General features: G+C 41.9%; 1 protein-coding gene across 4 annotated transcripts in view; it reads right to left on the bottom strand.

Moving 5' to 3' along the window:
* The window catches only part of LOC133657437 (adhesion G protein-coupled receptor A1), a 541,657-nt gene that overhangs the window by 136,634 nt on the left and 383,651 nt on the right, over positions 1 to 21,372 (bottom strand). Inside the window, exons 13-14 of one of the 4 annotated variants that reach the window (XM_062058762.1) lie at positions 17,022 to 17,259; positions 16,676 to 16,884 (exon numbers count right to left, since the gene is read on the bottom strand). The exons of 1 other annotated variant lie outside the window; for it this stretch is intronic. In XM_062058762.1, the coding sequence (XP_061914746.1) occupies positions 16,676 to 16,884; positions 17,022 to 17,259 (447 nt within the window). Of the gene's footprint in view, positions 1 to 15,964; positions 16,002 to 16,098; positions 16,405 to 16,675; positions 16,885 to 17,021; positions 17,260 to 21,372 lie in introns of those variants that run through there. 2 more of the 4 variants (XM_062058764.1, XM_062058765.1) reach the window with 2 other exon arrangements.

Below are 21,372 nucleotides of genomic sequence, written 5' to 3' on the forward strand. Positions count from 1 at the left end.
CAAACTGTTCCCACAAGGTTGGGAGCATGGAATTGTCCAAAATGTCTTGGTATCCTGGAGCATTCAAAGTTCCTTTCACTGGAACTAAGGGGCCAACTCGACGTATTTTACACCACTGCATCTGATGCTTTGCATTGGACTTGGTGATGTATGGCTTAGATGCAGCTGCTCGGCCATGGAAACCCATTCCATGAAGCTCTCTGCGTACTGTACGTGGGCTAATTGGAAGGTCACATGAAGTTTAGAGCTCTGTAGCAACTGACTGTGCAGAAAGTCTGCGACTTCTTTGCACTATGCGCTTCAGCATCTGCTGACCCCTCTCTGTCAGTTTATGTGGCCTACCACTTCGTGGCTGAGTTGCTGTTGTTCCCCAAAATCTTCCATTTTCTTATAACAAAGCCGACAGTTGACTTTGGAATATTTAGGAGCGAGGACATTTCACGACTGGATTTGTTGCACAGGTGGCATCCTATGACAGTTCCACGCTGGAAATCACTGAACTCCTGAGAGCGGCCCATTCTTTCACAAATGTTTGTAGAAACAGTCTCCATGCATGCCTAAGTGCTTGATTGTATATACTGTAGCTGTGGCCAGGCCAAGTGATTATTCTCATCATTTGGATGGGTGGCCAAATAAATGGCAGATAGTGTACGTCTAACTATAGAGGCCACCTGTCCTATAACAATGTCCTGGTATCGCTTCCCTCAATATTGTCTAATTCCAAAGTTGTTTTGCCACTAGTTTGGTGATGGTACGCAAGATGGTCATTCACCAGCCACCACAATGTACCCTGTATGCATGTTCGAAACTAATACCAAAGCCATAACCCACATGTCACTGTTACATCAATAATACCTTAGGGCTGCACAGTTTTGGCCCCCGAAAAAAATCCAGATTTTTTTTTTTTGTCGGAAAACAGGATTTTCGATTACGATCTACGTCTTTTCGGAACATTCTACAAAATACAACAAAAGTGTTGCTGACATCATCATGTAATCTATAATGAAATAGGATAATTAAAAAACGATAAAGAAACATGGATATATTTTTAAAGACAAACCTTTGTGTCTTTATTAATTATTTGTATCATCTTTTCAATACAGTATTTCCAAATGTATGTTGTTTTTTTAATCTTATTCATACAATGTACTACAAGTACGTGTTGTGTTGCACAAATGGTCCATTGGCCACACTTTGAACATCCCTGGTTTACATATTTTACCAGGAAAGTGTGTCTAAGCTGTGTCTGCAAGTACTTAGACTTTAGCACTTAGTTGTTCCTGCATTATTGAAACAAGCAACAAACACAACATTCTGTAGGCTTTGCATGCATGCGGTTCTATGCACACTCACTAGGCTTGTGGAGGCGGATATCCACTCACGCGATGAATACTTTGCTTTTTGTGACTGCTTGTATATTTGATTGCCAAAAGAATGCATGACGCGAAGACACACTCCTCATGTTTACTTGAATCCATACCGCTACTCACTAAATGTAACGCTCAAGTCGCAAAATTGGCACCGCCAAACCCTTCACAGAGGTGATGGAATTAATAGATTTTTACATGCGTCACGATTCGGACATTGGCGATTGTAAAATCGATTTGTAAACGTCCAAAAATCTTTTTTTTTTTTTTTAAATGTCAATAAAGTAATGCAGGCAGTTCTACAATGCAAAATTAAGAAGCATAGTGCACGTCCCATGCGGTAGAGTACGTGAGCGGACACGTTGCACTGCGAAAACAAACATGGCTGATCAAACAATAAAGGAAGCAATTTGAAAGATACCACCATCTGAAAAAGCAAAGAAAATAACTAAGGCCATCACAATGTTAATTGCTAAATAATTGCTTGCTTATTACGTCGAGGAAAATGTGTGTTTTAGAGCACTGCTTCACGCAATGGGGCCCAAATACACCATCCCATCCTGACACTATTTTACTGACACGTTCATCCCGACTCTCTACAGACAAAGAAAATACAAGTCATGACCTCGCTGTTGAAAGCATGTATATAAAGAATGTTTGTGTTTTGTAAAAGCGATTCTGTGCCAAGTATAAAGTCTAAAGTTAAGTTAATATTTTGTTATGGCTATGTTTTTTGTTCGTTTGAAAATGCACTACAGCTGTTATAAATGATTATACATTTTGAATGAGGATTGTTAATGTTGAGCTGCTGATCTAGAATAAATATTTCATTTGCATGTCAGAAAAAAAAAAATGCATACTTATGTTTGTATTTGAGCAGCAAAGCACTTTTTCTACTGCTGGTTTTGACGTTCATGTTTTGTAAATGCAGTATTTTTCTGCTTCTATGTTCCAGTTTTGCACACATTTCCATGAATTGACTAAATGGAATTGAAATTCCTTAAATTTTTATTTCTTACTACAAATGTGCTGTTTTAAAAGATGCAAATGATATATACTTATTTAGTTAGACAAAAAGAAATGTAAAACTGCATCAGTATACATAAATTAAAGATGCATCAATAATTGATTTTTAATCGAAACATAGCTCCTGAATTGTAATCGAATCGTGAGGTGCCCATAGATTCCCACCTAATCAGTGGCCTAGTGGTTAGAGTGTGCGCCCTGAGATCGGTAGGTTGTGAGTTCAACCCCGGCCGAGTCATACCAAAGACTATACAAATGGGACCAATTACCTCCCTGCTTGGCACTCAGCATTAAGGGTTGGAATTGGGGGTTAAATCACCAAAAACGATTCCCGGGCGCGTCACCGCTGCTGCCCACTGCTCCCCTCACCTCCCAGGGGGTAATCAAGGGGATGGGTCAAATGCAGAGGACAAATTTCACCACACCTAGTGTGTGTGTGACAATCATTGGTAATTTAACTTTTAGTCTTCTCATGGCAAAGCAGGTGTATGTGAGGTGTGTTGTGAAGCAGATACAATGCATCCGTCACAGTTCCATTATAATTTGTTTATGAGCGAAGGCGCAACCGGAAGCACCAAATCCGCATTTGTGAGTTTATTTGTGGCCATAATTGAATGAGTAAAGGGGAAACACTGGCATGTGTGTGTCTGTGTGTGTGTGTGTGTGTGTGTGTGTGTGTGTGTGTGTGTGTGTGTGTGTGTGTGTGTGTGTGTGTGTGTGTGTGTGTGTGTGTGTGTGTGTGTGTGTGTGTGTGTGTGTGTTCTTGTATTTCTACTCTTCTTGAGACATCAACAAGGAAAAGTACCTTCCATATGAGGACCGGTGAAGAAGTTAGGACCGAAATCATGGTCCTAATACGGAAAACCATTGCATCTAATAGAGAATGTCTCATTTGCACCCCTGGTGGTAAAATCTACCAAAATTAGGGTGATCCCAAAAAGGAGGGATTTTTCAAATTGACTGTGTGTCGGTTTTAAAAGTGCTCCCCCTCTGGTCAACATATGTAATAACAAGTGTGTGTAAGAAATTGAAATGCTAAATATGTTTATAAAGACAAACTGTAATAACTTGAAATAAATAATGAAGATTAAAAACCAATTACAAACAAAACATACAACAAAAATAACTAAAAGCTTTCCTAAAGAGGTAGGCATTTTTCGGAGGTCTTAAGAAGGTAATAAATACAACAATGTGTGTGTGTGTGTGTGTGTGTGTGTGTGTGTGTGTGTGTGTGTGTGTGTGTGTGCGTGCGTGCGTGCGTGCGTGCGTGCGTGCGTGCGTGCGTGCGTGTGTGGCGCTCACGCAGGAAGGAAGAGTCTAGTTTGGAGGCGGGAGACCTGATAGGGAGGAACATCGATTTGACTATTTTCTTCTTTTTATCCTCATCATTGATTGATTGATTGATTGAGACTTTTATTAGTAGGTTGCACAGTGAAGTACATATTCCGTACAATTGACCACTAAATGGTAACACCCGAATACGTTTTTCAACTTGTTTAAATCGGGGTCCACTTAAATTGATTCATGATACAGATATATACTATCATATATACTATCATCATAATACAGTCATCACACAAGATAATCACATTGAATTATTTGCATTATTTACAATCAGGGGTGTGGAGGGGGGCGGGGGGGGGGGGTAGGATATGGACAGCAAGTAGTGGACATAAAGAGAGAGAGAGAGAGAGAGAGAGAGAGAGAGAGAGAGAGAGAGAGAGAGAGAGATCAAAAGGCATAAGAAAAAGTATCTGCATTTGATTGTTTACATTTGATTATTAGCAATCCGGGGAGGGTGTTAGTTTAGGGTTGTAGCTGCCTGGAGGTGAACTTTTATTGCGGTTTTGAAGGAGGATAGAGATGCCCTTTCTTTTATACCTGTTGGGAGCGCATTCCACATTGATGTGGCATAGAAAGAGAATGAGTTAAGACCTTTGTTAGTTCGGAATCTGGGTTTAACGTGGTTAGTGGAGCTCCCCCTGGTGTTGTGGTTATGGCGGTCATTTACGTTAAGGAAGTAGTTTGACATGTACTTCGGTATCAGGGAGGTGTAGTGGATTTTATAGACTAGGCTCAGTGCAAGTTGTTTAACTCTGTCCTCCACCTTGAGCCAGCCCACTTTAGAGAAGTGGGTAGGAGTGAGGTGGGATCTGGGGTGGAGGTCTAGAAGTAACCTGATTAGCTTGTTCCGAGATGTTTGGAGTTTAGATTTGAGGGTTTTGGAGGTGCTAGGGTACCAGGAGGTGCATGCGTAATCGAAAAAGGGTTGAACGAGAGTTCCCGCCAGAATCCTCATGGTGCTTTTGTTGACCAGAGAGGAGATTCTGTAGAGACATCTCGTTCGTTGGTTAACCTTTCTGATTACCTTGGTTGCCATTTTATCACAGGAAAGGTTAGCCTCTAGAATGGAACCTAGGTAGGTGACCTCATCTTTCCTGGTGGTAACAATGTCACCCACTTTTATAGTGAAATAAATAAAAATCATAATTAATTAATCGCATTTCGGCCACCCCCATGGGACTCATCAATAGGTTTGGAACTGAAAAAGCCTTATGCATGGAAGGTGAAACAAATACAACCTTTGCTGAATACCATGATCTGGACGACTGACAAGCCACACAGTCACGTCTTCATTAACTTCCACAAAGCTTGTCAGTAAATATTTTTTCACATTTAACAGCTGACAATTTATCGTTGGCTATAAAGGGGATCAAAACTTTGAAACCAGTTTTGTCACTCACACACAATAAATACAACTATTTTTATCTTCAGAAGACTCACAGAGTACTGCAATAAATCTGAATAACAATTGGTTATTGGGATGGTGTGCTTTGTTTCCAGGCTAAAAAAAAAATCTACTCTGCATTAAAAACAGATATGTTTTTGTATTTGATGTTTTTTAAACAAATCTAAAAAAAAAGTATAGCTGAAAGAGTTGTTTTTGAACTTAGTTGGCGATGAATCAATCTGCCTCACACATGTGATTAATGGCGAGCAGAGGAGTCGGACCCTTGACATTTCACACTAAAACACATCTACAGGGAAACAATTTGAGAAAAATGAGATGGCATAACACACACCTAAGCCTGATTGCTGAATGGCTAAGTCAGAGCATAGTAAGGACGCTGCATGGCTGCCTACTCACATTTGGAAACAATTGCAAGCGACAGCACAGCACAACGGTGCCAACACTTAACACCAACACAAACACATTGTGAGTTACAGATTACTCGTGTTCTACAAACAGTCTTTTTTTTTCAGTCAGCAGAATATATAATTTAATTTTCCTGTATACAAAGAGTCTTTTATGACTAAAATACTACAAGAATCAATCATTTTAATGTTGGGGGTTTACTACAATCATTTGTATTCATTTTTGGCTTTAATACTTGCCAAGCACGGGTGTTAGAGGCATAAGATGTGTTGTTCCGATTGCTGTTTCTTTCTTATCTTTTTTTGTTAATAACATGCTTCATTTGTCACTAAGGCTGCACAATTAATCGAATCAACATCAATGTTTTAACAACTTAATAACTAGGACTGCAACTAGAGCTGCTACTAACGATTATTTTGATAGTCTATTAGTCAACCATTATCCAAACGAGTGGTCGACTAATCAGATAATAAAGCGTACACATATTCAATAGATCTAATTTTCCCATCCACTTCTAAATGCAGCTTAAGTTATTTTGGGAAGGTGCTTACTAACAACAAATATGACTGATTTATTCATAAATATGTATTTGTACTGTAACTGTGCTGCTCATTCAGCGGTTACAAAAATTTAAATGACTAATACAATTAACCTTGTTTATGTATTTAAAAAACAGTTAAAATAGCAGCAATGAAAACAAACAACAAAACACAAAATACATAACATAACTTCCTCAAGAAGAAAAGCATGTTGTGATGTTTAAAAAGCTGCACACTGGTATATTGACTATTGATTAACTCTTGGCAGTTTTAGCACTCTAATAGACTCAATGTGTAGAATTATATGTTTGATTAATTTTTCAAATGTTGGCTATTTAATAGATTATATGCCAGCATTGGTGCCTGTCTGTCTCTCTCCCTCTCTCTCTCGGCATTGCAAATTTAAGATGCTTTAAAACGTACTTTGATTAATGTAGACAACGTTTAGCTGACTTGACTTCGGCTAAAATGATAGTTAGTTATTTTTCACACAACTTTGTCTCAGTCTTGTTGGCCAGCTAACAAGGTAGAAGCTAACACTCTTACCGAGGATGAGACCGAATCCTCCCTCCAAATGTCCGACATCATGTCTCCGCTTTAAATGCCTGCATAACAGATGTACTGCCATAAAAACAAGGTCTGCTTTGCAAATTGAGCAAGGTATTCATGTTTTTAACAAGAATAAGAGGAAATATCCTCACATTTTGTTTATGCAAGTAAAAAACACAAATGTTCACTATTGTCGACAAATATAATTGTCGGCGACAAATTTTATTGTTGACATTTGTCAACAATGTCGACTGATCATTGCAGCCTTAGTGATAACGCAACCACAGGAGATGGAGGTTGTTTTTTTTCTAGCCATCGCCAGCATTTGAGTGACAGACACGTTCACCCATTAGAATTGTTGAGCCTTGTGTTTGTTTGTCTCTCGCTTCAAAAAGCTGAATATTCTTGCTTTGGAGAAAACAAGTTAAAAACTAGTGAGCCTGCAGACTGATTCTCTTGTTTTTGCAAAATAGCCTCACACAGAGAGGATATACTGTACTGATGTATTTTTACACCAATTACTCATAGTAGGGAGTGGGAAACAAAAGCATAGTGTTGCCTCTCTTTTCGGATTAGAAAAAAATTGTCGCCAAAAGTTTGCCTCGGTTTTTTCCAGACTGACACGAAACAATGCACCTAGCAAACTAGTGATTTTGCCCGTGTATCATTTAGTGAAATCGAGCACCAAAAGAAAGATTGCCATGCATTGCTGACTCAGTCATACCAGTTATCCTACGTGTTTGTATGTCGCACACATGGTCACAGATAAATCCAGGCATGCTGGGTTGTGAAAAGTTATCTTCTTTACTGCAACACACAGCACTCATCCATCCATCTCTTTTCTACCGCTTGTCCCTTTTTGGGTTCGCGGGGGGTGCTGGAGCCTATCTCAGCTGCATTCGAGCGGAAGGCGGGGTACACCCTGGACAAGTCGCCACCTCATCGCAGGGCCAACACAGATAGACAGACAACATTCACACTCAAATTCACACACTAGGGACAATTTAGCTTTGCCAATCAACCTATCCCTAGGTGCATGTTTTTGGCGGTGGGAGGAAGCCGGAGTACCCAGAGAGAACCCATGCAGTCACGGGGAGAACATGCAAACTCCACACAGAAAGATCCCGAGCCCGGGTTTGAACTCAGGACTTCTCAGAACTTCTCAGGACTTCTCAGGACCTTCGTATTGTGAGGCACATGCACTAACCCCTGTACCACCGTACTGCCCAACACACAGCACATCAGCGACTATTACGGCATCATGCAATAATGCCGCACATTGTGTACTCCAAACTATGCACACAAAATCTGTAATGGGTATTCATACATTATACGGGGTATACCACATTAATGACCAAGAGGTGCGTAAACTGCTACTTCGTTCATAACAACTTCCGCAACAAACACAATTTTCATATTCCTACATGTTCATTATTTATGCTAAAACCACAATTCAGTTGCATTAACACTGCAAACGGCTCATATAGACTTGGTAGCCACAAGTGTTACAAGTTAAAAGTATTATTTTGACATGCTTTCTTAGGGGCAAGCACATTAGCAAATAGTACAGCATCATGTGGCGACAAAGGATAAATACATAGTGTACTGAATATTGGGAAACCCCATAGCTGTCAGGTGCCTTTCTGAAATTTAGAAATATTTTTGTAATGTTTTCACATATACATACTGTTTTAAAATTAGTCGCACTCTGTACCAATATAGATACCAATCCCTCGTCCCCATCCCTGCACGAGGAACACTTAGCATGCACATGTGATGCCTTCACAATGTGATTACATGTGGGTTATAGATGGGGTTTTTTTTGTCACAGGAGACCCCAGATCAGCCAGAGCTTACAAGAGATGCGTGTCCTATCTCAACCTGACTGTGACAGTGACAGTGGCATAAGAAACTCTGAAATATTTTTTTTTCTCATGTATTCGTAATATAATTCTAAAATATGCACCTCATCGAATCGTCCATGACTTCGCTATTGCGCATGCGCATTACACGGAAACCTGTTTTCTATGTGTGTATATTTTGGATATAGACCATTATAATAGCTATTGTGCTGTGGAGAAGATATGTTTTGAGAATGTAATAATACATTTAGAGAATAATAATTATATTGTTATTGTGTATTACAGGAAATATATATAATGTGTAATAAAGAGAGGAAACTTGGGAAGCTTCAAAGATTGTTCATGTCTTCACTCCCCTTAAACATTGCTGTGTTTTCCAGGGGTTAGACAATGAACACAACATTTTTGTCTACTGCACTCCCATGCCTGTGAGACCTGTAATACACACAAATGTCCCAACTGTGCTAACTTAACTTTTATTTGGTCTGGTTTGCTGTTTTTGTTTTTATCTTCTATTTGCACTACAGGATGGTAATTTATTCATTCTTTTCTAATTATTCTAATCTATTTAACTTCATATTGTCTTAGAACACTATTACAATGGGTCTTATGAATTATTTTGTTACTGTATGAGTGAAATAAGTATTTCATCCCCAGGAAAACCTCTGACCTTCATTGAGAGGTTATGTGGACATGAGGCACACAAATGAATTATCTTCTTTTAGCATAAGCTTAGTGATAAATAGACCACTGGCGGCTCGATAACTAGAAAATGGAACAAATACAAGATAACAGGATATTGCTCTCTCTATGGAGCTCAATGGAAGAGCTATTGGCAAGCATATTAGTCAGATGTTTCCTGTTGGTTAGCGGGGTTGTACAAATTTCAGGGGTATTTTCTGTCATTGCTCTTTACAGATAATTTCCAAATTATAAAGGTCTGAGGCTGTTGCTTGGAAAGTTTCAAGTCCCTCCACATATTTTCTATGGGATTCAGGAGACTGGCAAGACCACTAGTAGAGTCAACAAGAACAGGACTAATTTCTCTGTGGGTCAGAATTATTGCTGTCTAGTAGAAGATCAAGTATTTATTACATCCATCCGTTTTCTACCGCTTGTCCCTTTTGAGGTCGCCGGAGGTGCTGGAGCCTATCTCAGCTGCATTTGGGCAGAAGGCGGGGTACACCCTGGACAAGTCACCACCTCATCACAGGGCCAACACATATAGACAGACAACATTCACACTCACATTCACTCACTACTTACATGCAATAAAATACAAATACATTTTTAAATGTTAGTTTTATTTCTGGATTTTCTGTTGTAACTATCCCCATTGTGTCTTTCTGTTAAAATAAACCTATCATAAATAAATTCTGGACTTCATATTTTTGTAAGGGGGCATCAAATAATTAGTTCCCTGACTGTAAATATATAATTTTACATTAACAATTGGCATGGTCACTAATGTATGACGTCATAGTTTATTATCTAATCTTGCTGTATATGTCCTAGATCTGTGAGTGAAAACTGTACTTTATCTGCTATAGACCAGAAAGTAAACTGCCCCTTTGCCTCCAAATGTAAGAAATATCAACAGAGAAAATATAAAAAACAAAAAGAGAGCTATAGTTGCATATCTACCTGCTGTTTGCTCAGTGCTGTGCTTCAAAACAGGTTATAGTCAAACTTGACTATAAAAAATCGCCTATTCAGTGCAACAGAAGTGGTATACTAGAAAAAGAAGCCCTGAAGGTATCACCAAAATCAAACATCATATTTAGCAAGTCGAGCAGAGTAGAACATTTTGAAAAATATTACCACAGCTGTCAAGTTCAAACTGTGACGGTGAAAAAGACAAAGTGGCATGTGAGCTGTAATAAAACACAGCTCGCTTAAAGGGGTCATAGTAGGATGGCCTAGTGGTTAGGGTGTCCGCCCTGAGATCGGTAGGTTGTGAGTTCAAACCCCGGCCGAGTCATACCAAAGACTATAAAAAAATGGGACCCATTACCTCCCTGCTTGGCACTCAGCATCAAGGGTTGGAATTGGGGGTTAAATCACCAAAATGATTCCCGGGCGCGGCACCGCTGCTGCCCACTGCTCCCCTCACCTCCCAGGGGGTGAACAAGGGGATGGGTCAAATGCAGAGGACAAATTTCACCACACCTAGTGTGTGTGACAATCATTGGTACTTTAACTTTAACTTATTTTTTTCTACATTCAAGACACTTCCTTGTGGTCAACCTAACATGTCTTGGTGGTTCTTTGGTCAACATGTTTCATAGATTACGTTTATAGACCTTCTTCAAGCCGCTTTCTTCCCCTCTCTCCAGTACGTGCCGTTTTGAGGGCGGTCTTATTTACGTGCCTCCACTTCGACTGCTTCTTCCCCCTACCAACCATGTTGTAGTTTTTAGCGCTCCTACAGTATATGGAGTCTACTGACAGATATAAGTTCTATTAATACACTACTTTGTTTTACAAATGGCAACAGTTTGCCACACACAAGATAGAGAAAAAGGAGGAACTTATTGACGACAGTGTCCTACAATGGCAGACTTGCATAAAGGAATTTATGGGTACAACTTTGCCATAAATGGAGATATTCCCTGACGTCACCAATTGGGCGAATTCCAAACATCTCACTATCCATCCAGACAATTCTATACCTCCAACTTTGCAAGAAGAGTTTGAAGAAAGCCATCATAACACATATTGGTATGTCAGACTTAGCCTTGTCTTGGCTTAACTCTTATCTTACTGACAGGATGCAGTGCGTCTCCCATAACAATGTGACATCGGACTATGTTAAGGTAACGTGTGGAGTTTCCCAGGGTTCGGTTCTTGGCCCTGCACTCTTTAGCATTGACATGCTGCCGCTAGGCGACATCATACACAAATACGGTGTTAGCTTTCAATGTTATGCTGATGACATGCCCCTAAAGCTGACCAACACGCCGGATTGTAGTCAGCTGGAGGCGTGTCTTAATGAAATTAAACAATGGATGTCCACTAACTTTTTGCAACTCAACGCCAAGAAAACGGAAATGCTGATTATCGGTCCTGCTAGACACCGACATCTATTTAATAATACCACCTTAACATTTGACAACCAAACAAATACACAAGGCGACTCGGTAAAGATTCTGGGTATTACCTTCAACCCAACTCTCTCGTTTGAGTCACACATTAAGAGTGTTACTAAAACGGTCTTCTTTTATCTCCGTAATATCGCTAAAATGTGTTCCATTTTGTCCACTAGCGACACTGAGATCATTATTCATGCGTTCGTTACGTCTCGTCTTGATTACTGTAACATATTATAATCGGGCCTCCCTATGTCTAGCATTAAAAGATTACAGTTGGTACACAATGTGGCTGCTAGACTTTTGACAAGAACAAGAAAGTTTGATCATATCACGCCTATACTGGCTCACCTGCACTGGCTTCCTGTGCACTTAAGATGTGACTTTAAGGTTTTACTACTTACGTATAAAATACTACACGGTCTAGTTCCATCCTATCTAGCCTTCCCAGTGACCTTTGAAACATACGGCAAACATCCCACATGCAGAGAGAAGCGGTGTCTGTTGCTCGGGGGTTGTTTGGGGGGACACATAGGCTTGTCACAGTGATGGAGACAAATGATGAGGCTGACTTGCTGTAAATGATGAGTCAGCCATCCCCACGGACATACACAAGGCTGTGGGTCGGCGGGGAGAGTACGGAGGGGGAAATAAACAACGGAACTATCCGAGGTGCTGAAATATGGAACAATCAAAGCAGCCTTTACATTCATTGTAATTCAGGAGGGCAGGTGTTGAGAATGTGGCATATGGTGTGAAAATGTAACGCGTTAGTCAGTAAACTGCGCTCTAATCACACACCAACGTGCAAACACACACAACCAGTCCTAAATCCGTTATTTAGAGTCCAAAGTGGAGGAAGAATCAGCCGAGTGTAATCCCCTTTGATACCAAGTCCAACAGAATGTCAAAGAAGTACTTTTATGTCCCTCGTAAAAGCTCAGTCAGTCCCTCGTGACAAGTGTATTGGGTCGTTAAGTTATTGGCAGACTCCCCCAACCTCTCCTTACACGCAAACAACATGTACTGTACATGTGAAATAGACACTGTGCATTATAGGGTATGCATCTGACTGCAGTTATCCCTTTTTGCAATCATTCTATTGCATTATACCTGTGCCTTCTGGTAAAGAAAACCTGTCTGTTTGCCAAACTGTTTGGTGCCATGACACAGAGTCGTACGCTGCAGTAGAAAACACCAAATTAAGGTAATTTTGATGCGGCACTTCAAGGCACTAAGGTGATCAGCTGCATGGTGATGTAACACTTGTATAGCAATTATATTCTTCTTATTGCTTTGCTGTCAAAGTGACTGGTATTAACTTCACTATAGTTAACCTCATTTGACACTTATGGCACCTATTGTTTATTTCTGGATCTAAAAATGTTGTCTCCAGGTACATTTAGACACAATGGTAATTTTAGGCTGTTTTTCTTACAATTTTCAGCACATTTTGGAACACCCACTTTTAGCTCCAAAATGTGGGCAGGCATTCACCAGACTGCTGACTTCACCTACAGAAGACTGGAGGCAATTTCATATTGCTTAGTATTATTTTTTTGGTAGCATCTTCATCCCGATACTTTTTGCACATACTTTGGAATAATGATCAAATATGTGTGCCAGATGCATTGTTGCAGGTGGTAGCAATACAACTAAAAAAGGGGTCAGCCTGCATACATTTACAAATGACGGGAATATGTGGAACATATGGACCTCTCCAGTCCAATTAACTCATGCAAAATGGGGAAAACCACGTGAGAGGAGTGCAATTTGCAGCGATCATTTCAATGATTCCGACTTCAAAGACGAAGGGTTCTGGTCAGAGTTTAAAATGGGAAAAAATAATAAAAAGACTCAGGCCAAATCAGGAGCACCCTCGAGGGGGAGAAAGACTGAGTCAGAACCTGGGGGAAAACTGAGAAAGAAAAGCAGAACGGGCGCTCAAAAACAAGAGAAACAAGAAGGTAAGCCGCTAGTATTTCCATTTGTCCTCTTCTATTGATGTTTTCCTCAAGATTCTTGAGGAAACACAGGCTAAGATGTCCAAGGAAGAGGAGATGGTCGAGCAGGGAAGTCTGGAAATATCTTTTTTTTCTCATGATGTATAATCACATCAGTTTTGAAGTAAAAAAAAAAGGTAAAATGGGTTTTACTTGTATAGCGCTTTTCTACCTTCAAGGTACTCAAAGTGCTTTGACACTATTTCCACATTCACCCATTCTCACACACATTCACAAACTGATGGCGGGAGCTGCCATGCAAGGCTCTAACCACGACCCATCAGGAGCAAGGGGGACGTGTCTTGCTCAAGGACACAACGGACATGACGAGGTTGGTAGATGGTGGGGATCGAACGGGGAACACAGCCACTCTCCCAACAGCGCCGCACCATACCCCAGTAACAATGAACCAGGGCGCCAATTACGTGACCAAAATAATAGTTTTACATGCGTTTACCTACATGCAGGGACATAGGCTCCAGTTCTGTATATGACGTCACGCCAAGAGGGGGCGGAGGGTAAGGGGGCGTTCCAAGTACAATTACTTGTCAACTCAAAAAAAAAAAATTGATTTATTGGAAATGACTGCATGCCAGATTTGTTTTCAGGAGCAAAAAATAAATACAGAGAACTTAATAGTGAAATTTGGGTCTTTTAACGTGCACTGCAGCAGCCATAGGCGGCGGTCCCGTGGGTGCTTGGGATTGATGACAACGTTCAATCTTTAAAATATTTATTTTTAAATCAGTCTTGTTGTAGTAAATTTTTTGGCGAGTTTGGTGCGTTTTACAAAATAATAAAGCCCCAAATCATATGGGATATTAACTTTGCTGAATATCTATTTTGGTTTTTTGAATACACACACACCGAGCACCCACTGGCAGAAATGTCGCTTGGCGCCTATGGCAGCAGCAGCGCTGTTGGCATTAATTCATTGCTCCATTGTATTGTACTCCAGTGGTGTGCAGTCAGGGCCAGCAAGGCCTTCTCTGCTGGCCTAACATAACCAGAAATCATGATCATAATTAAAGATACAATTATTCATATTCTCTTCATGTCAAATCACGCTCCTTCCAGTGCTGTTGTTTTTAGTTTTAGTTTGTATCCAATCAGAATTCAGCTAGCTTATGTTGCCATGCTCTACGAAATCTGCTAGAGGTCTTCAGAATCAACAATGCGGGCGTCATAACTCAACATACAGTTGATAGACAGTTGCGATAGCCAATTAGATCCCGAGTTGTTGTCAGTAAGGCCTTCTAGATGGCCTCACGTTGAACGTGACATTTACGCGTCCTGTGATTGGATACTCATCGGGACCGTTAGCGGATTAATTTGAGAACACACAGAGTTGATGGACAGTTGTGATAGCCAATCAGATCACAAGTTGTTGACAGTAGCTGTCAAAGTTGTAAACTTTTGTTGTTAAAGTGTGTCAAGCTTGTCATTTAATTAACATTGTTACATGTGTATTTGTCGCCATCATGTGATCAGGGCAGTTAATATATCTTTGAGAAGTGTGTACTTTGAATCTAACTTTATTGACCAGAAGTTGCGTAAGCCAAGCAGAGAAATGTACGGTATATGTTTTAGTTGCTGATGTGTTTTAATTGATTTTTAAATGCGCCAGAAAATAACCCGTTTGGTATACTGTTGATGTGATGCAATGCTCAGTAGGGTGTAAATGTGTTTCTGTATAGTATTTCTCCAGCAATGATCATGTGGTGACATCAATTGTGGTATTTTGAGAGGTAATCATTGAAGTCGGAGATCACTGAAGAGCCTAGGTGGGAAACGCACGTCCCGCCACTGTTGTACTCACATGTGTCTCTTTATAGAATACCATGCTTCAAATATTACACTGACAGACCAACTCCATCTAAACGTGCAATTTAAGCAACAGGTGCAGAAGCATCCCCCATTGCTACAAAAACGGCCATTTATCACCAGCATCTCGGATGAGGGTGATGTCACAGGTCTGTAAACAGCTGGGGTCTTTTTTCGCGGGCACTGCGGAGACCAGGCGGGTGTGGTGACTGCATTCTCCGACGCGCTCTGACGTGCGCAATGTTCCGCCATGTCTGACTACTATACACGCCTAGACGTGCCTTCCAAGTTCACATCACCGGGATATTTTTTTTTTTTTTGTGTGCAAATGTCGCGTTTTGGTTTGTTTTTTTCAAACACACCCCACCCCCACCATCATCACTCCAGCCAGCCGGAAGGTGCACGGCGCGGCGCGCCACCAACTCGCCAAGACGGCGTTCGCGCGAAAATAAAAATAAATAAAAAAAACACATATAGACAATCGTGACATCTGCTCCCCGTCTACTAACAGCTTAGTATTCTCCACGCACACGCACGCACGCACGCACCCTTCACTTTGTCATTCCAATGCGGCGTTTTCTCCGACCATCTTTCTTCCAACGAGCCTCATAAAATATGCAGGAAAAAAAACGAGCAAGTTGCAAAGCATCACATCACTTTTCATGCTCCACTGACAACTGACCTCCCAGTCTAACGAATCCCACTCTTCGGTAAACATCCGGAGGATTTCTTCTCATCCAAAAAAACGCAAAACCCAAAAAAAATAAAAACCCAGCCGCTAGAGAAGCGGCTCTGCGCATGGAGCGATGCGGTTTGCCAATCGCGCTCCGGTTATCATCCTCGTGGAATCAACGCGAAGGAAAGGGACGTCGTCTGGAGGAGGCATCTCGGCAGCGTCGAGATCCACTTGAGCGGCACAAATGAAACCACGCTAGTCTTCCACGCAGTCCAACATTTTTTTTCCCCTCTTTGCTGGCGACCAATTAAAAACACCACTTGCGCTCCGAGGCGGATAGCTCCTGACAAGGCGCTCCTTCCCTTGCAGAGAGCATCGCCTCTATAAAAAAAAAAACAAAAAAAAACACAAATGTATCTAAACAGAACAAGGTATTTAAATTAGTAAAAAAAAAAAAAAAAATCTGCAGAAAAATGCCCCCAATTGCAAGGACAGCTTTCGAGCCCTAATAGGCTGCAGGAGCATAATGGGAAGGGGAAGGGGGTGTGTGCGCAATGCAAGGAATGCGCCTCCCGTTACTCACCATGAGCACGGCGAAGTTGTTGAGATGGCTGCAGTGAATGGTGGTCGTATTGCCCCCGGAGCCTGTTATGTGGCAGCCCTCCGCCCTCCAGCCGCCATGTCCATCCAGCAGGTCAAAGTCCCAATAGGCTGCGGTGGGTTCTACCCCCAACGCAAAGTGCCTGAGTGCAATAGTGACGGAGTGCACAACACTCCCCAGGCTGCAGCCATCTGCAAAACAAGGGGAGGGGGGACATGATGTTTAGGAAAGTGTGGTAAAATAAGTGTATTTGCATGCAGAAACGTGTGTTGTGGTGTTTTGTGCGCGCTGACATCACCGCGGTCGTCAACATGGATGTTCCTCCTACCTAATTTGGTGAAAGCAACTGGTGTCGCGACGCTCCTGCGCTTCCCGTCGTCGGCCAGATTGGATGAATTCCCAGTGCACGGGAAGAGTTTGCCATTGCGGAAGACGATGAACTGCAGCCTGCAAGTGGAGTTATCAACAGATTGCACGTCGGAGGAGGAGGAGGAGGAGGAGGAGGATGAGGAGGAGGCGTGCGGCGCTGCGGGAGGTAAATGGATGGACGCCACTGCCACGGAGTTCTGCGGATTGAAGGAGAGGAAGAGATGAAGGATAAAAAAAAAAAAAAGAAGGAGGAAAAACAACAAGTGAAAGGAACAAATGCTGAATAGGAGCCAGCACACGTGATGGAGGGAGGGAGAATCCTGTTTGAGCGCCTGCTTGCTCGCACTCCCTGCTGCAGAGGTGGAAATGGTTCTTACCATTTTCAGCTGGAGGGCACGTCAACGCCGCAGTTTGATTTAAAGAGACAACTGGTCTGACTTGATCTTCTTTTCACCTCTCTTGGAACAAAAAAAAAAAAAAAAAAAAACTTTGCACAACTCACCCCCCCCCCCCCCCCCCCCCCCCCCCCCCTAGAAATAAGAAAACAAGTGAGAGCGACGGGCTGTGAGAGGAATGTGGGAACAGGTGACTTGAAAATGTAAATTGTTGATGTTTTTATTTGGGGTTAATTTCTTCCCCCAAATCAACTCTTCCTCTGATAACCTAAAGTGCATCCGGAAAGTAGCGCTTCAATTTTCCCACATTTTGTTATGTTACTAACCTGACTCTCGCCGGATCCTTATAGTTCGCTTAGCTCCACACAAGGATCTGGGACTTCTCAATAGGAGATATATTTCAGAAGGCGGGGCCTTGTAAAAAAAAAAATCATTGTATGTGATTGGATGAACCACGTGTCTGTTATCTTGAATGACGTGCTACTTTAACCACTCACATCCAAATCAACCCGTGACGCTGATGAGAGCGACGCTGGGAAATCCAAACCCGGTTGGAAGAAGAGCCAAAACCTCCTTGCCACCAATAAATGCCTTCAAAACAGTTCTCTGTTCATATTTTAAAGAATGAATATTCGATAGATTAGACAAAACAGTTGTGATAGCAGAATCAATGTCAGCACACGACGCAGCGAGCGTGCCGCCATTGTTGTTTGAATCAAACAGTCTCTTCAGTGCTACGTCACATCTTTGAAATCCCGCCCGGCTTTCCTGATTGGTTCATTATTTTTTGCTATCTTGAAGGAGTTTGCAATGCCTTTGAGCCCAGATCCTTGTGTGGAGCTCAGCGAACTACAAGGGTCTGGCGAGAGTCAGGTTAACACACAATGCCCATAATGACAATGTGAAAACTGTGTGGATTCCCTCCGGGTACTCCGGCTTCCTCCCACCTCCAAAGACATGCACCTGGGGATAGGTTGATTGGCAACACTAAATTGGCCCTAGTGTGTGAATGTTGTCTGTCTATCTGTGTTGGCCCTGTGATGAGGTGGCAACTTGTCCGGGGTGTACCCCGCCTACCGCCCGAATGCAGCTGAGATAGGCTCCAGCATCCCCTGTGACCCCGAGAGGGACAAGTGGTAGAAAATGGATAGATGGATGAAAACCACATCAACATAAGTATTCACAGCCTTTGCTCAATACTTTGTTGATGAATCAACAAATTACAGTTTCAAATATAATGCCACAAGCTTGGCACACCTATCTTTGGCCAGTTTCACCCATTCCTCTATGCAGCAGCCCTCAAGCTCCATCAGGTTGGATGAAAAGTGTTGGTTTTCATCCAGGATGTCTCTGTACATTGCTACCTTCATCTTTCCTCTATCCTGATTATAGTCTCCCAGTTTGTGCCGCTGAAAAACATCCCCACATCATGATGCTTGCCACCACCATGCTTCACTGTAGGGTTTCCTCCAAACATGACGCCTGGCATTCACGTCAAAGAGTTCAATCTTTGTCTCATTGGACCAGAGAATTTTGTTTCTCATGGTCTGAGAGTATTTCTGGTGCATTTTGGCAAACTTTTTACAAATAAATGACATTATACAACTATACAATGCAGGCCTGGTTGATTGATTGCTGCAAAGATGGTTGTCCTTCTAGAACAGACCTGGGCAAAATACGGCCCGTTAAGATTTTCAATCCGGCCCGCCAGATGTTGTTCATAATTGTTTTAGATCTTTAACATCAAAACTGTCACAGCCATTATGATGTGCAGTGCTGTTTTTAAATCACCGTAAGTCTTGAACTATAGAAAGTATTTCAATGGTCGAGATCTGCGATTTTGGGTGTTATATGAGTTAATTTGGTAATCTACGTCACAGCAGTTTAGACGAGGAACAAATCAGAGTGGGCGGGGTTTGTTTTCAGAGCAGCAAGCCCGAAACGCGTTTGTCAGAAACAGATGCGGAAGCAGATTTTTACGTGACAATATATCATATTGTAGGTGTTTATTACACTTTGCATTCATATTTTGCTGTTTTTTATATATTTGTTGTGTTTTGCTTGGTCAACAATGTTGTTAATATCCAGTGTTTTATTGTTCATAGTTAATATTATAAATCCCACCTTTTTATTTTAATGTACAAACCCCGTTTCCATATGAGTTGGGAAATTGTGTTAGATGTAAATATAAACGGAATACAATGATTTGCAAATCATTTTCAACCCATATTCAGTTGAATATGCTACAAAGACAACATATTTGATGTTCAAACTGATAAACATTTTTTTTTTTGCAAATGATCATTAACTTTAGAATTTTATGCTAGCAACACGTGACAAAGAAGTTGGGAAAGGTGGCAATAAATACTGATAAAGTTGAGCAATGCTCATCAAACACTTATTTGGAACATCCCACAGGTGAACAGGCAAATTGGGAACATTTGGGTGCCATGATTGGGTATAAAAGTAGATTCCATGAAATGCTCAGTCATTCACAAACAAGGATGGGGCGAGGGTCACCACTTTGTCAACAAATGCGTGAGCAAATTGTTGAACAGTTTAAGAAACACCTTTCTCAACCAGCTATTGCAAGGAATTTAGGGATTTCACCATCTACGGTCTGTAATATCATCAAAGTGTTCAGAGAATCTGGAGAAATCACTGCACGTAAGCAGCTAAGCCCGTGACCTTCGATCCCTCAGGCTGTACTGCATCAACAAGCGACATCGGTGTGTAAAGGATATCACCACTTGGGCTCAGGAACACTTTAGAAAACCACTGTCAGTAACTACAGTTGGTCGCTACATCTGTAAGTGCAAGTTAAAAGTCTCCTATGCAAGGTGAAAACCGTTTATCAACAACACCCAGACACGCCTTCGGCTTCGCTGGGCCTGAGCTCATCTAAGATGGACTGATACAAAGTGGAAAAGTGTTCTGTGGTCTGACGAGTCCACATTTCAAATTGTTTTTGGAAACTGTGGACGTCGTGTCCTCTGGACCAAATAGGAAAAGAACCATCCGGATTTGTTATAGGCGCAACGTTGAAAAGCCAGCATCTGTGATGGTATGGGGGTGTATTAGTGCCCAAGACATGGGTAACTTACACATCTGTGAAGGCGCCATTAATGCTGAAAGGTACATACAGGTTTTGGAGCAACATATGTTGCCATCCAAGCAACGTTACCATGGACGCCCCTGCTTATTTCAGCAAGACAATGCCAAGCCACGTGTTACATCAACGTGGCTTCATAGTAAAAGAGTGCGGGTACTAGACTGGCCTGCCTGTCTACGAAAAGTAAAAGGCCATGTAACACAGTGGTGAACATGCCCTTTCCCAACTACTTTGGCATGTGTTGCAGCCATGAAATTCTAAGTTAATTATTTTTTGCAAAAAAAAAAAAAAAAGTTTATGAGTTTGAACACCGGAAAAGGGTGGAGTGCCATCTCCGGGTTGGGGAGGAGACCCTGCCCCAAGTGGAGGAGTTCAAGTACCTTGGAGTCTTGTTCACGAGTGAGGGAAGAGTGGATCGTGAGATCGACAGGCGGATCGGTGCGGCGTCTTCAGTAATGCGGACGCTGTATCGATCCGTTGTGGTGAAGAAGGAGCTGAGCTGGAAGGCAAAGCTCTCAATTTACCGGTCGATCTACGTTCCCATCCTCACCTATGGTCATGAGCTTTGGGTTATGACCGAAAGGACAAGATCACGGGTACAAGCGGCCGAAATGAGTTTCCTCCGCCGGGTGGCGGGGCTCTCCCTTAGAGATAGGGTGAGAAGCTCTGCCATCCGGGGGGAGCTCAAAGTAAAGCCGCTGCTCCTCCACATCGAGAGGAGCCAGTTGAGGTGGTTCGGGCATCTGGTCAGGATGCCACCCGAACGCCTCCCTAGGGAGGTGTTTAGGGCACGTCCGACCGGT

The sequence above is a fragment of the Entelurus aequoreus genome, linkage group LG09 (genome assembly GCF_033978785.1).
Source record: "Entelurus aequoreus isolate RoL-2023_Sb linkage group LG09, RoL_Eaeq_v1.1, whole genome shotgun sequence".
In the NCBI taxonomy this organism is placed as follows: domain Eukaryota; kingdom Metazoa; phylum Chordata; class Actinopteri; order Syngnathiformes; family Syngnathidae; genus Entelurus; species Entelurus aequoreus.